This window comes from Aureobasidium melanogenum (assembly GCF_000721775.1).
Source record: "Aureobasidium melanogenum CBS 110374 unplaced genomic scaffold scaffold_1, whole genome shotgun sequence".
NCBI classification, from domain to species: Eukaryota; Fungi; Ascomycota; class Dothideomycetes; order Dothideales; family Saccotheciaceae; genus Aureobasidium; species Aureobasidium melanogenum.
In genome coordinates, this window is record NW_024470053.1 from 2,411,038 (window position 1) to 2,426,142 (window position 15,105).

The 15,105-nt window shown below is 50.7% G+C and overlaps 6 protein-coding genes across 6 annotated transcripts; 3 read left to right on the top strand and 3 right to left on the bottom strand.

The window, feature by feature from the left end:
* Positions 1 to 158: 158 nt before the first annotated feature.
* M437DRAFT_38270 (translation elongation factor Tu) lies at positions 159 to 1,586 on the top strand (the record flags this gene model as incomplete). The annotated part of the gene is made up of 3 exons (XM_041019805.1): positions 159 to 318; positions 371 to 1,342; positions 1,396 to 1,586. 3 exons carry the CDS (start codon positions 159 to 161, stop codon positions 1,584 to 1,586), a joined length of 1,323 nt encoding a protein of 440 aa, XP_040884921.1.
* A 1,958-nt stretch (positions 1,587 to 3,544) lies between these two features.
* M437DRAFT_71677 (uncharacterized protein) lies at positions 3,545 to 4,840 on the top strand (the record flags this gene model as incomplete). The annotated part of the gene is made up of 4 exons (XM_041025716.1): positions 3,545 to 3,671; positions 3,719 to 3,852; positions 3,911 to 4,287; positions 4,336 to 4,840. 4 exons carry the CDS (start codon positions 3,545 to 3,547, stop codon positions 4,838 to 4,840), a joined length of 1,143 nt encoding a protein of 380 aa, XP_040884922.1.
* Positions 4,841 to 5,983: 1,143 nt separating this feature from the next.
* Positions 5,984 to 7,776, top strand: M437DRAFT_37598 (flavonoid 3',5'-hydroxylase; the record flags this gene model as incomplete). Its single annotated transcript, XM_041019660.1, has 5 exons — positions 5,984 to 6,171; positions 6,240 to 6,298; positions 6,350 to 6,542; positions 6,594 to 7,025; positions 7,080 to 7,776. The coding sequence occupies 5 exons, from the start codon at positions 5,984 to 5,986 to the stop codon at positions 7,774 to 7,776; spliced, it is 1,569 nt and encodes a 522-aa protein (XP_040884923.1).
* A 182-nt stretch (positions 7,777 to 7,958) lies between these two features.
* Positions 7,959 to 11,501, bottom strand: M437DRAFT_35852 (AAA-domain-containing protein; the record flags this gene model as incomplete). The annotated part of the gene is made up of 1 exon (XM_041019335.1): positions 7,959 to 11,501. A coding segment is annotated over one exon (3,543 nt), but the record flags the coding sequence as incomplete, so codon positions are not given.
* Positions 11,502 to 12,303: 802 nt separating this feature from the next.
* Positions 12,304 to 13,098, bottom strand: M437DRAFT_71680 (uncharacterized protein; the record flags this gene model as incomplete). Its single annotated transcript, XM_041025717.1, has 1 exon — positions 12,304 to 13,098. One exon carries the CDS (start codon positions 13,096 to 13,098, stop codon positions 12,304 to 12,306), a length of 795 nt encoding a protein of 264 aa, XP_040884925.1.
* Positions 13,099 to 13,769: 671 nt separating this feature from the next.
* Positions 13,770 to 14,739, bottom strand: M437DRAFT_38256 (uncharacterized protein; the record flags this gene model as incomplete). The annotated part of the gene is made up of 2 exons (XM_041019801.1): positions 13,770 to 14,660; positions 14,719 to 14,739. 2 exons carry the CDS (start codon positions 14,737 to 14,739, stop codon positions 13,770 to 13,772), a joined length of 912 nt encoding a protein of 303 aa, XP_040884926.1.
* Between the last annotated feature and the right edge of the window lie 366 nt (positions 14,740 to 15,105).

The following is a 15,105-nucleotide window of genomic DNA, read 5'->3' on the forward strand; positions in this document are numbered from 1 at the left end:
ACCTGCGATTCGAGGAAAGTACAAAAGTGAGGGCCGGCCACAAATTCTGAGCAAACAGAGCAAACAGAAAAAGTTGAGCTTCCTGGATATGGGCAGGCACGATTCGCCGCACTTGGTCCGTCGTCTTGCGTTTGTCCATCCACTCGCTGAACAGCATCATGTCTTCGTTTGCCAGTGCCTTCCTGCGTACCAGCCGCGCTGCTCTCCGTAGCAATGGCGCCACCAACCCCGTCCAGGCCGCATGGGGCTCTCGCGGAGGTGCCTACATGAGAAACTATGCCACTGCTTTCGAGCGCAACAAGCCTCACGTCAACATTGGTCCGTCGCCACGACCCAGCTCTGCTCTCATGCTCTGACTGACACATCTCAGGTACCATTGGTCACGTCGATCACGGCAAGACCACCCTCACTGCCGCCATCACCAAGCGCCAGGCCGAGAAGGGCTACGCCAACTTCCTCGACTACGCCTCCATCGACAAGGCCCCCGAGGAGCGCAAGCGTGGTATCACCATCTCCACTGCTCACATCGAGTACCAGACCGACAACCGCCACTATGCCCACGTCGACTGCCCTGGTCACGCCGATTACATCAAGAACATGATTACTGGTGCTGCTTCCATGGATGGTGCCATCATCGTTGTCGCTGCCTCCGACGGTCAGATGCCCCAGACCAGAGAGCACTTGCTCCTCGCCCGTCAGGTCGGTATCCAGAAGATTGTCGTCTTCGTCAACAAGGTCGACGCCATTGAGGACAAGGAGATGCTTGAGCTCGTCGAGATGGAGATGCGTGAGCTTCTCAGCAGCTACGGTTTCGAGGGTGACGAGACCCCCATCATCATGGGTTCTGCTCTGTGCGCCCTTGAGAACCGTCAGCCCGAGATTGGTGCCACCCAGATCGACAACTTGATGAACGCTGTTGATGAGTGGATCCCCACTCCCCAGAGAGACCTCGAGAAGCCCTTCCTCATGTCCGTTGAGGATGTCTTCTCCATCCCTGGCCGTGGTACCGTCGTTTCTGGTCGTGTTGAGCGTGGTCTCCTCAAGAAGGATACCGAAATCGAGCTTGTCGGCAAGAACAAGGTCCCCATCAAGACCAAGGTTACCGACATTGAGACCTTCAAGAAGTCTTGCGAGGAGTCCCGCGCTGGTGACAACTCCGGTCTTCTGCTCCGTGGTATCAAGCGTGAGGAAGTCACCCGTGGTATGGTCGTTGTCAAGCCTGGCACTGTTACCTCCCACAAGAAGTTCCTCGTCTCCATGTACGTCCTGACCAAGGAGGAAGGTGGTCGTCACACTGGCTTCCACGGCAACTACCGTCCCCAAATCTTCATCCGTACTGCTGGTAAGTCTTGATTCTGAATCGTTGCTTAATCGTAGATCTAACACGTCCAACAGACGAGGCTGCTGCTATTGACTGGCCCGAAGGAACCGAGGACGCCGACTCCAAGATGGTCATGCCCGGTGACAACGTCGAGATGGTCTGCACCCTCCACAAGCCTCTTGCCGTTGAGCAGGGACAGCGCTTCAACATCCGTGAGGGTGGCCGCACTGTCGCCACTGGTCTCATCACTCGCATCATTGAGTAAACGTGACAAAACATCGCCATCATGGCTTTATGCCATGCCAATTGGCAACAGCCTCGACTTAGGTCGCCGCTTCGATCAGGCTATCGAAGACTGACGCGATTGTCGAGGCCACCCTGGAATATGCCCGAAGGGGATATCTGTACAAAAAGGTCACCAAAAGCCTCTGTTTCTATCTTCTCCACTTTCGTCGCATATCCGGTGGGTTGTACTTTTAGCTATAGTTCTTTGTTTTTTTGGGCTAGCAGGAAATGACATGTTATATTATCCAACCTTACATCTCAGTCGTACAGCACTTCGACTTTGAAGCAACACCACAGCACTCTTTCTCGGTAGCCACCTCAATCGTAGCAGCCAACTCCCTGGACCAGCCGTTACCCAGGTCGTCTGTGGCTTCCCACCTTACACGAATCCTCGTTGTGGCCAATCAACATGGGTACGTCCAAACACTCTATATCCTTGAGTGGTTCCATCCATTTTCTTGCACTCAAATTGAGTGCTTGCCCCCATGTCTTGCCTCCACTGATCTTCCACTTCGGATGCGCTGTATATCATCATTTCGACTGCCGCTGCTTGGAGTAAATTCTCACTAAAGCCATACATGATCTTCCATTTCGGATGCATGCAATATAATAGAGTCGGATGAAGTATGAATATGCGATTGATTAATGAAGACTCCTACAACAAGCTCGCCAACCGCGCCTGTCTGTTTCATTACGCAACAGACGACGTGCACGGCTTCGAGCCCATTGGCGCACCTCCCTTGGACTGAGAAGGGTCTTCTTTATCCGTCGGTAAATTCAATCTTGCTAGTGGAAACAGGACTTGCATATACGGAGTCACGGACGCAGCAGCTTGTTTCCCTCTTGGCCGTGCGTGTTGTAGGGAGGTTCGCTCCGATCGCGTGACTACAGTATGCAAGAGTGATCCTTCAAGTTTTCATATCATTTTGAGGCTGAACCCAAGGACCAGTGTCTGACAGCACTAATTTCTCAAGGTCCATCATACCTCATCGTTCTGGAGCTTGGTAAAGTAGCTTGAATGTGATTGTTCGAAGGCAGTTGTCGATTCCAAGGACGAGGTTGGGGTCTGGCATGTGAAGGTGGGAGATGCATGGGCCATTCGTTCGCAACAGGGGTCCAAGACGACTGCTTGACACATTCGCGTCATCTCCCCAACCACCTTCACTGCTTCATCTTCCTCACTGCCGGATCATTGACCGTTATCCAGAGCATCCAATGTTGGCATCCGCAAGATTAGTACGAGCTCAGAACAGCTCTTTCGAGCCGTTCTTTTCGGCCATGCGGAACTCATAATCAAACTTCGATCATCCTGGGAGCCCAACATCTTGGATGCTCATCCTACGACCCGACACAATGGTAGAGGGGCTAGTCTGTTCGAGTGAGCTGCTGGGCACTGGGACTAGTCTTCTTAGCCCTGCATATTCTTCTTACCAGATTGATACTCGGCTTTACTGTGCCTCTGGTCAAGAACAGGCTTCAGCACGCTTTTTTTTGTCTTGTGGGTACATGATCTTCAAGTCACACTCATGCTCGGCCACCATTTCCGTCTATATTTCGCCCGGTTATCATCGTTCAAAGAACGGCCATAGCGCATTGGACTCGACCAAACTTTCAACCCCTCGGAATGCTACCTAGTTCGTCTTGATGTGCAGACTAACAGGCGTGCTATGGTCGGGGTATATCTGGTCAAGATCTCTTGTACCTGCATCTGTAATCCATATTTCATGGCCATCGCACTGTCACAGTCCTGATCCAGATATCAGGTAAAGGCCTGAGTCCGTGTCTCGCCTTATCTGTATGCTCTAAACTGCAACAGAACCCACTGCCAATCTGGGCCTTTTCTCTGCCATAATCGAGTACTGCGCCCTGGCTCTCTCGGTATCTCTTTTTCATCTCAACTTACAGGCATTGTGCCAGTAAGAAAAAGCTGCCGCCAACATGTCCGACTCACAGGGCCATACAATCGTGGTAATATCGATCATATTCGGCGTTCTCAGCGTCATTGTCATGGCTTTGCGTCTCTTCGCTCGAGTGATCATACTCGGAAAGATGGGCATGGATGATGGTGAGTTCGTCTCTCAAGTCTTTCGTTTCCAGCTAACAAAACTTCAGTCTTGATATGTATTGCGGCTCTTCTGTCGTGGGCTTTCATCATTGTTACAGTACTTGCGGTTCACCATGGTCTGGGGTCACACAGAGATGAAGTCATGAAGAAAGGTGCCGCTAACATGAACAGCTACGCACATGTACGTATACAAAACTACGATGATGGCATGCAGTGTATGCTAATCACATGTCTTCTAGGATGTTTGGCTGTCGTCAATTTTCTACAACTCTTGCCTGGGCTTTCTGAAGGCTTCCATTCTCGCATTTTACCTTCGACTGGGAGATGTTCAGCTTAACCGTCTCGCGCAGATTCTGCTAGCAATCGTCATCTGCCAGGCTCTTGCCAACGTCTTCACATGCATCTTTCAATGCACGCCCATCGCCGCCGCATACACAACAGAGCTTTCGAAGACTGCCAAATGTGTCAACATCACAGCTTTTTACTTGACAAACGCGGCATTGACGATCGTAACGGATTTGTCAACCTATATCTTACCTTTCCACTTGGTTCGCAAGCTGCAAATTTCCAAAAGACAGAAAGTCGGCTTGGCTGTTATGCTCGGGCTAGGTCTTTTGTAAGTCACGCCACAGGTTCCTATCGGCGTAGACACTAACATGCCTAGCACCTGTGTTTCGTCTATCATCCGAATCACATATATTCCGGGTATGCTCTTCTCAGCAGACCAGACTTGGACCATCTCAGGACCCATGTACTGGAGTGTGATCGAGACCAACGTCGGAATCCTGACCGCATCGATGCCCGCATTCAAGGCCATAGCCAAGAAGTACGCACCTAAGTTGCTCGGTGGCTCCTATGATACCGGCCGATACCACTCCCGATCTGTACACGTCAAAGCAGGAAGCAGTGGTTTCCGCAGGATGGGTGGTACTGCTGGAAGCAACAACTTGCCCCTCGACACCATCGACCGAGATCTGGGTATGTCGAAAGGTCGATTCGAGACAACCATCAATCAGGACAGAGACAGCGTGGAAAGTGAGGAGGTGGCACTGCATCCACCGAACAGAATTGGCGTCACGAGACACGTCCACGTCGAAGGAGAATCTAGGATCGTTTTCGAAGAGAGAAGTTCTCTTGGCTCTCACAAGGATCAGAGAGAGCTCTCTTGAGCGTGGTAGAATGTTACAGACATATATCAGAGGACATAATCAAGCATATAGGTGTACGGACCCGGATCCATAATCATACTCTTCCTTGGAAGTGGCTATATTGCATCCTGCTGTAGAATTGTGGAGGACAACAATATCGGGCATACCATCAACCTGGAGCAGTACACTCCACTCCAGCGGACTGTTGATCTCGATGTTCACAACAGAAAAGTTTTCGATGTTCATGCATGTTCATGCTCGAATCCTTCGACAACTGATCGTCATGGCTGTCGCGAGTCGGCCCCACTATATTAAGCATTGATATTTATGCGGACTAATTTACGGGTAGCGGCTTCCTTTGACGCCGTCAGCTAGCTGGTAAGCCTTCACCGCTTGAATCAGGACCTCTTATTTGCTTCAGCTGATTATCGTCGTGTGCTACAGATGCTGTGCAGCGAAAAGTCAAAGCAAGTCATGTATCAAGCTGGAGTCAAGAAAACAGTGTTTCGACGGAACGGGCCTATATTTTCCACCCGCCATCCGAAAAGTAAATGAACCACTCTGCCACTCCCGCAGTGTTTCACATGGTATCTTGCTCGGCAGGTTGGACCGAGTTTTGACTCCTCATGGTCAGTGTGTTCGTTAAGCTCAGCCGAACCTACCCTGGCCAGGTTCCTCTTTGGAACCGCTGGTTGTCAGAGTCAGACAACATATCAACGATTAACTTTATTGGTTCATGGCGACCAATATCAGCCTTTCATCTTCATTTATATATGAATTGGCAGCATGGGCGGGGCTACACGACACACGCCACTCCTTCGTACCTCCGACAGAGCCACTAATGTTCCCGTGCTTGAGCTGTGGACCCTTGTTTACCATCCAGGCACCTGCCTCAGCCTTTGCTATATCGCTTTCTGGGAAGGCTATATTAGCGAGGCGGTTGCTTGGAAACTCCCCTCTGGGTACGACCCATAAGATGGAGGGTCGTTGGGTCTGCTTGATTCCCGCAGTCTCGACTTGGTTTCATAAACCATTGAGTGCTGGGGCTGGGGGCATGAGGGTCTCTAATATGTCTGCATCCATTCGCTGCCGAGTGAATTACTTAAGAAGGACCCTTGGGGTCTCTCGCTCCTTCTCCAGTTTCTGTCGCTTGTGTCCTGCGCCATGGATTCTGCGTTGAAGAGTGGTAGCTCTGCTACTCTTTCCTTGCTTACCTTTGGCAACTTGATTCTTGTCCTCGTGGGATACTTCTTCGCTCGCGTGGTATATCAGATTGTTCATTACAGATGGTTTCACCCTCTGTCCAAATTTCCTGGCCCGTTCTGGGCAAGCGTAACAAGATTATGGATTGCGTCAGTACCATCACCTTCCAAGGATTTTATTTAGAATGTCGAATTCACGGAAGCTGACTACAAGGTAGATACCACAATCTGAAAGAAGACGAGCACCTCGTTTGCCTCGAGCTCCACAAGAAATATGGTACTGAACAACTCATAACTGCACATCCAATCAATTGCTGACATTATCAAGGTCCCATTATCAGAGTCACTCCTACTCTCCTGCTGGTCAGCGATGCCACCAAGTTACCTGAGATCTACCATCGTTATGCAGACAAGTCGAAACACTACATCACCGGAAGTTTTGGAAATGTAGAGTCTTTGTTCAACATGCAGGACTCGAAGATGCATGCTCGTTTCAGAAAAGTTGCTGCTGGATCTTACAGGTATGTCCAAGTCAGCTCTTGAAAATGACTATCAGTCTAACGCGATCACAGCTTCTCGAACATCAAAAAAATGGAACCATTGATCGATCTACGCATCAACGACTGGATCAACGAACTCCGAACTCGCTTCGCAAACACTGGTGAAAGGCTGGATCTTGCCCCTTGGGCTGTCTACATGGCATACGATGTCATCTCCGAAGTAGGTTTTGGTGCTCCCTTCGGCTTTATAAAATCTGGCTCGGATGTAGCTGGTTTGATCAAAGGCCTGCATGAAGGTCTTGTTCCTTTTGGACTCATGGCTCGTTTATATCCTTTTACTGGTTGGATCAAGCGTACGGCTTTTGGAGACAAGTATCTTGTTGCTAGACCGGAGCAAGAGACTGGTATTGGAACGCTTATGCGCTTTCGTGATAAGTTGATTGAGCAGAGGAGAAAGGATATCGAGGCTGGCAATACAAATGGCAGGATTGATCTATTACAGACGTGAGTCCTGCATACTTCAACACCATGGACAAAAGAGCTAACATCAAAACAAAGCTTCATTGACGCCCGCGACGAAAAAGGCGAACCCTTGGATCCCGAATACATCAGAGCCGAAATCCTCCTCGTGCTTCTCGCAGGCGCAGACACCACCGGCACAGCCTTCCAAGCCTTGATGCGGGACATCCTAACTCACCCTTCCGTCTACAAAACTCTAATGGCCGAACTCGACGCCGCAACAGCAGCTGGACACCTCTCCACAATGCCCCAATACTCCGAAGTCGTCGAACACTGTCCCTTCTACATCGCCTGTATCAAAGAATCAATGCGCCTAACTCCCTCAGCACCAAACATCTTCCCGCGCATGGTGAGCAAAGGCGGAATGAACCTTTTCGACTCCCACATCCCAGAAGGCATGGAAGTGTCTTGTAATCCCTACATCGTCCATCGCGACCCTGCAATCTACGGTCCCGATGCCGATGTTTTCCGTCCTTCACGCTGGCTCGAAGACGACGAAAAGACAAAGCTGTTCAATAAATACAGTCTTGGGTTTGGATATGGTGCGAGAGGATGTTTGGGTAAAGAGATTGCGAATATGGAGTTGTACAAGGCGCCATTGCAGTTCTTGAGGACGTTTAGATTGGAGGTGGAGAATAAAGAGATGCCGGGAAAGTATGTGTATAAGGGTGGGTTGAGCTATTTCACGGATATGTGGATGAAGATTGAGGAGAGGGAGATTGTTGAGAAGCAGTGATGGTCAGAGAGGTCAACGAACGCTGGTAGTTTGAGACTAGAGGTCAGGAAGAATATTTAAAGCCACTATGATCGTAACAGAGATGCTTGCTCAAGGTCTATCGTCAGACTGGATCCTGTTGGCTAGATTTGAATCGTGTTGATATTTACATAACACTTCGATCTTACATATAGAGTATGACTTTACATCAATGTCGACCGCCCTCCAATCTCGGTGCCAGCCTCACCATCAGCCATCTCGCCATTCCTGCCCACTACAAATTCTCTGTATATCATGCTCAACCTCCTCTGATCAGCCTTGGAGATGGAAGGTCTGGTCTGTTCCAGACTCTTAAGCACATGTCTCCACGAAATTACCGGCTCTTGTGTTTCTGCCGTCTCTTCTTTGACGCCATTGATGCTTGTGTCTGCAGGAACAGCATTGGCGACTTTAGAGCGCTTACGCGCAGTTTCCAAAGCAGCGAGTTTTGCGGCGATGGTGGCTCTTTCGGCCAGAGATTGCGATGTTGGCTTTGCGGAGGCGTCTTTTCCTAGACTTTCATCGCCGTAGCGGAAGTAGGTGAAGTCCTTGTATTTTGACTTTGAGCGTGAAGATGATTTATCATTTCCTCCGTTGCCAAGTTCTTCAGTGGGACCCAGAACGTCGTGGATGGCTTCTAGATGCGCATTGTACATGACTGCTTGCAAATCTGCACCTGAGTATCCTTGTGTCTGTCTGGCTATCTCGAGTATACTTTGATTCTCATTGGAGGCGTCGAGGATGCTGGGCTCGATTTTGAGGTTTCCGGTTACGGCGCGGAGGATGTCGATGCGGTCGTCCATGTTGGGCATGTCACAAAGCAAACTCTTGTCCAAACGACCGGGACGAAGAAGAGCAGGATCGATGAGATCGGGTCGACTAGTGGCAGCGAGGACGTAGACTCCCGAAAGCCCCTCGGCACCATCCATCTGCGTAAGAAGCTGATTGACAACACGGTCGGTGACACCCGTGCTGTCGTGTCCTCTCTTCGGCGCTATACTGTCAAACTCATCGAAGAAGAGTACGCAAGGGCGCGCGGCTTCTGCTCTATCAAACAGGTCGCGGACACTCTTTTCAGAAGCACCAATGTATTTATTGAGAATCTCTGGTCCTTTGACTGAAATGAAGTTGAGGCCGCACTCTCCAGCTACTGCGGATGCCAGCAAGGTCTTTCCGCATCCCGGATACCCATACAGCAGCAGACCGGATCGAAGGCGTAGAGGACATTGTGCGAAGATAGGTGCGTATGTTGTTGGATATTGCAGGGTCTCCAGAAGAGTCTGTCGGGTCTCTTGCAGGCCACCGATCGATGACCAAGTAGTGGTAGATGTTTGTAGAGTGACGCCGCGAAGAGAGGCAGGGGTAAAACCTTTGAGCGCGGCTGTGAAGTCCTCTCGGGTCAGCGAGACTTGCGGATTTTCTGCATCTTCTGAGACGCTTCGGATGAGAGCCTCATTTTGTGCTCTCGAGACAAGCGACGTAAGATCTCCAGGCATGTAGCCATCCGTTTGTCCAGCGACATCCAGGAAATCGATCGACGGATCAACCTCGAAACCTTCTGCACCATTTGCTTGATCGCCTGCTTCTGAGCCACCCATCCAAGCAGCGCCGTCGCTATGTGATCTTGAATGTTTTGGTTTCTGGACGTCTTTTTGTCGTACTAGAAGCTCGAGAACTTTGCGTCTACCATCCTTGTTTGGTGCCTTTAGTGTCAGGATATCTCGAACAACATGTCCTCCAATGACAACATTGTTGACAGACTCTTTAGCTTGAGCAGTGGCCAGTAACACAACACCAGTCTCTCGAGAACAGTGTTGTCTTGCGATAGAGCACAAGAGCTCACTGACCTGTCTGCTGCGGCCATTGTCGTTGCCAACTTGAAGTTCTGTCTCTACGGGGCATAGCTTGTCGATGTCGTCCAATATGACCAAAGCGCGACCACCGAGTCTAGCGCCCCACGCTCCAGCACCAAAGACTCTTTGTAATGTCTCCCTGATAGTAGACACACGTGTCTCATCTGTGACCAGTGTCCGGCAGGAAAAGTAAGTGATGTTGTACAGATGCTCTCTGCGAAGTTTATTAGCAAGAAGATGTGCAAGGGACGTCTTTCCTGAACCCAATCCTCCTGTAAGCAGTATAGACGACGAGTGCGAAAGATGACTTTCAAGCTCGGCCGTCAGAGTATCAATGCCGACCATTTCTGGTGGTGACTCTGGTATTTCATGACCGGGTGTTCCTCGTGTCAAGTCTGAGGGTTTTGCAATTTCAGGCTGGACCTCGATGGTCAGTTTTCGCTCAGCACCCATAAGCCAATCTGCAGGCTTCTTTGCAGGATGCTCTTCTGTGCTACCCGGCGGAGGATCGAATCGCAGTATACCACCTGGCCAAGCATGATCCTTACTCTTATCAGTCTCTGCTGGCAGAAGCATTCCATCCGTCAGAGGACCTTCGAGGAGACCAGATCCATCTTGACCGTCACCAAAGATAGCCTTCAACTTCCGCACGGCAGCCTCTTTCTCAGCAGCCGATTCACCACCGAACTTGAGAATATTTGACTGAGCAGTGCCAAAGGGAAAGACTCGAAGGGTCTTAACCACCGACTCTTTCTCTTTTGACTCTTTCTTCATGGCTGAAGCGGTTTTGGGTAGTTGTGGAGGTGCACCTTCGATTCTGACTATGCCCCCAACTAGTCCTGAAGAACCCATGGCCGCACAGAGCGACGAAGACAAAGCAGCATGTTGGCTGTCCGGTGCATAATTCCAGGCGCACAGGCGTGCCACAACTTTGGAAGCTGCTTTCTCAGAGTCCATGGCCTGTTTCTGTGGGTTGACAGGCTCTTCCAAGCTCGCAGGTCGAACAATCGATACCGAAACCCAAGTCAGACCCTTGAGACTCTTGGACAGCAAATGATCACTGTCTAGCCAGATTCGCAAACCCTTGTCGGCATCGCCAGGATCCTCGTCGTCGAAATATTCAGCAGCTATGGCACGATCGACAGCTCTTAAGAAGAGTGGTGGACGTGTAGGAAGCTCCTCGCGCGTAGCTGGGTGTCGTACGGTACTAGCATTGCTTCTTCCTCCCACGCTCTTTCTGCTTGTGCTTGCGACACTTCGACTGGAGCGATCGGAGCTTCGAGGCTGGCGAGTCTTTGGCGCAACGATAACTTCGGCTTCGGGCGAGATTTTAACGAAAGCTTGAGTCGATGGCGGAGCAGGACTCAGAGATGTGACAAGGATATTCGCGGTAGAGGTAGGTGTAAGGTGCAAGGTCAAGGGATGGCGCTGGGACTGAACACCGGAAAAGGCAGGATTCGGGAGAGCACGAACTTGCGACAGGAAGTTGGTCTCGAGGAAGCGGGCGTGCAACTCAATGATGTCCCAGTCGGTTGGTGTGAGTGGCTCGATATTGACGGTATGCGCTTGAGGCGGATCAATGTGGAGGTTGACCGAAACCTTCAAGCCATTGGCTATGCCCAAGACTCTTGCCAGAGTGGAATCGAGCTCGACTGTAGCGACATCTTGTTCTTGCCTAGCAGTGCTTCCTCTTGTCCCTTGAATTCCATTCCTTGACACAATGGGAGCCAATCTGGTCTGGCTTTGCATGCCCGTCCATCCTAGGTATATTGAGCGTGGTTGCGATGTGGATGGATTTGGTTTATCGGAGGGTGGTGCTGGCTGACGAAAGCTGAGCTCGACAACTACATTTTGAGCTACCTACACGCGTCAGTCTGACTTCTCAGTTATGCGACAGAGGATAGTTACTGTGTTGGCATTGACCAGTACAGAGACCAGCGAAGATGGTAAATTGACCAGACAGCTCTTCAGCTGCGGCTGCAGTACTACTTCGGCCTGGGTCGCACCCTTGGAGCCTTTCGAAGACGGCAGAGACATAACAAGAATGATTAAAAAGAGTGGCAGTCACTCTATGGGGAACAACAAGAACAAGATGGCAAGTGCGATCGGCCAGGGACCATGAACGGCTTCGGCTTGCGGCCAACCTGTCAAGCAATCAATCAGCCGAGGCTGTCCGGTCTGTCCCCCAGACTTCACATGCATCGGCACAGCACCCTCCGAGTTCGCTGCACTGCTGCCTCAGGCATCACTGACCAAGATTCATGAGAGGAAGAATATTAGTCTGCAATTGTACTAAAACTCGTTTGAAGATAATGGCCGTTATTTCAAAAATCCGTCCCACATCGAGTCTCTCCTACACTCTCCATGCATGACACCACATCACCCAACACCTCGACGCCCACACGCCGTCATCATCCCAAACAAGCCTCTCTCCAGGAGTCAAATCCCAGACCCGCTGTATGCTTGTTGCTTTTTTCATGCGGCCATCATGTTCGTCAGTTGGAACGATCCTGCGTTCGTCTTCGTCATTGCTCGTTTCTGAGCAACAAGAGTATGTAGGGTCTGAATAGGTGCCGCTATACTAGGTGTTTAGGCGAGTCGTGTCCAGCAACAGTATTCGATAGTCTTGCGTGTTGGTAATCCAAGCCCATCGAAATCATTCCTCAATCTTTCTCCTCTTGCCCTTCGGTGCTGGATCGAGTGGTGTTCGTGAATACGTGACTGTCCTTGTCACCACTTGACGGACACTCATCTTGCTGGTCGTGCTGCTCTCAGCTTCCGTGGGTGAATATGTAGCACTCCATGGTGTGCTGCCTAGACCAGATGCACTGTGAGGTTCGTAGTGGGTACGAGCACTCATCGGCGAGCGAAGATTGGCCGGTGACATGGGAGAAGGAGGTACCTGGACACCTCTAGGAAGCTTTGCAGACCGAGGCTTTGCAAATGGAGAAGGAGGTATGATGACCCGAGGTGACTGTGGCCTTGTCTTGCGTTTGGTCTCTGAGATTGTGCTGGTCACTGAATGCACCGACTCTGTCGAGCTCGACATCACAGATGTCGTAGACGCTTCAGAGCTGGTAGAGTTGGTGCGGGAGAGTGTTGGCTGAACGATCTCTGGCGTAGCATCTGGACACTTCTCGTCTGCTTCCTCGATGGCTTCGCTAGAGACTTTGTCCTGAAAATGGAACTTGGAGCTGGTTCCTGTGGTAAGTGGGCTCGCCAGGCCGGTTGGCATTGACTTCAAGAAGTCCAAATAGGCCACTGGAGGAGTGACAGGTGTCTTAATGTTCTCTTCCCTCTTGATGAAGCTTGGTGTACCTGGAAAAGGGCTTTTGACTTCCGAAGGATATGAGGCCGAAAGAGGCGTCTGCAGAGTCGGTCTTCTGGGTCTTTTGTTGTCATCGGACTTGGTTTCGATGACCGAGGGAGCAGAGGTACTCCGAGCCGCCATATTGCAAAGTCAAGGAAAGAAACGAATGAAGCGAGTGACTTGACTAAGAAACGATGACACCGTAGATATGAATTCTTGGCCGGACGGATGAATACGACTATGAAAGCACAAGAAGGCAGAAAGAAAAGAGAGTATATAAGCCGACTTTGTATGCTTACCTGGAACGCAAGAAGACTGGACGAAACAATACAAAGGAACGAGCGCGGCGCGTAAGCCGCAAGGGTCACCGCACGAATCGCCTCGAGTATGTTTATTTCTGGAATGTCTGCTGCCGCCCTGTCTAGTCCCGGTTACGTTAAGGTAGCGATCAGAAGTTGCCAATCGAAGGCTCTTGTAACGCGCGGGCTTGGAAATCTGTATGCGCCGCGAGCCCTCATTGGGTCGACGAGTAGCTAAGCGCCCAGGTCAATCATACGCTGTGACGGCCGTCTCAGATTGCATGATAGCTCCAAAGAAAGCTTGCGCTCGCAGCCAAGAACAGCACATGGTAGAAGGTACTTGTGATGGCGTTCGCCCATGATTTGGAAGACTTGAAGATGCGCTGGATGTCGAAGGAAGATTGGGCAGTCGCCCCGCTTGTCGACCGTGAATTCTGTCACTGGCTGCCAGCCTCCGAACCTTGATAAACGAATATTGGTATAATACATGTCGCTCAAAAATCCATAATCCAATCAAATGAAAAGAACAAACTCTCCTCTCTCGTTCTTTCTGATGCGAAGATCCTTCCAAAGATCCTTGTCGCCGTCGTCCTTCTTGCCCTGAGCTTGACGCTCACGGTGATAGCGCTTAAGTGCTTTGTTGATGCTCAAGCCGCTCTCACTTTCAGGACCCTTGTCCACGAAGCTCAAGAACAGCTCTGCCGGAGAACGTTTGCTGACGAGCTGCTTGTCTTCGCGCGCGTCTGAGGATGTTGACTTCTTGGACGAGCTCTTGCTTGACGAAGACTTCTTTGATGATTCCTTCTCTGACTTCTCCTTCTTGCTACGCTTCTTGGGGCTGAGAGGGCTGGCGGCAGCACCGTCTTCGCCAAAGTCGGGACCAGACAGCATTCTGTTGAGGCCGCCTGTGAGGCCAGTGTGCAGTGCGGGAGTGGCATCTGGCATATCCTGATCATCTCTCTTGCGCTTCTTGTCGCTCTTGCTCTTGTCTTCACGGTCGCGCTTTGAGGCTGGAGTGACAATAGGTGCGGCCTCGATCTTGGCAGGAGTGTCCATGTAGTCGAAAACATTCACGCCAGGAGGCAGGTCGGCACCAGAAGGAGGAGGCGAGGGAGCCTTCGGTGGGGCATTGGTGTTGGCGATGTCGGTAGTGGTGGGTTCTGGTGCCTTGGTCTGGACGAGTGCCTGCTCTTGCTTCTTCTGGTTCTGATTTTGACCCTTGCCCTTCTTCTCGCCACGGTAGAGGTGACCTTGGTATTTCTGAGCCTCAGACATACAGCTGGTATGCGCACGGTAGGAGGTGCCTTCGAAGTGAACCATGCAATCGATGCAAGTAAAAGATGCGCCCCAACACTGGTTGGCATGAGGATCGAGCTTCTTCTTGGTAAGGATGTCACCACATCCCTGAGCGGTGGATTAGTATCGGATCCAGTGCATATATTTCAACTTCTTCAGCGCATACCTCACACGAGAAAGAAACCATGTCGGATTAACGCGCGGTTGGTGAAATTATGCTGTGTCGCAAAGTGGTGGCGGCTTCTGCGCGATAATGCAGACTCTATAAACGACGGGTTCGAGAAATTGGAAGCGGTTACAAGGAATCGGACAGTAAAGGCGGCGAGTAATGGTGAGACGAGATGATGGGCATCTAGGAATTTTTGAGCAAAAAGTCGGTTGCTATTTATTTTGGTATGCGGAGGCTAGCGCGATGCGGCTCGTTCGGCCATCGGCTTCTCGCCCTTGCGTAATATGGGGTATCGACAAAGGGCAAGAAAAGGGAGGATGAACTTGAATGAGTTTGAGCCTACCAATAGTGGCCATGAATTAATAGATATTGTTCGTAAATGTC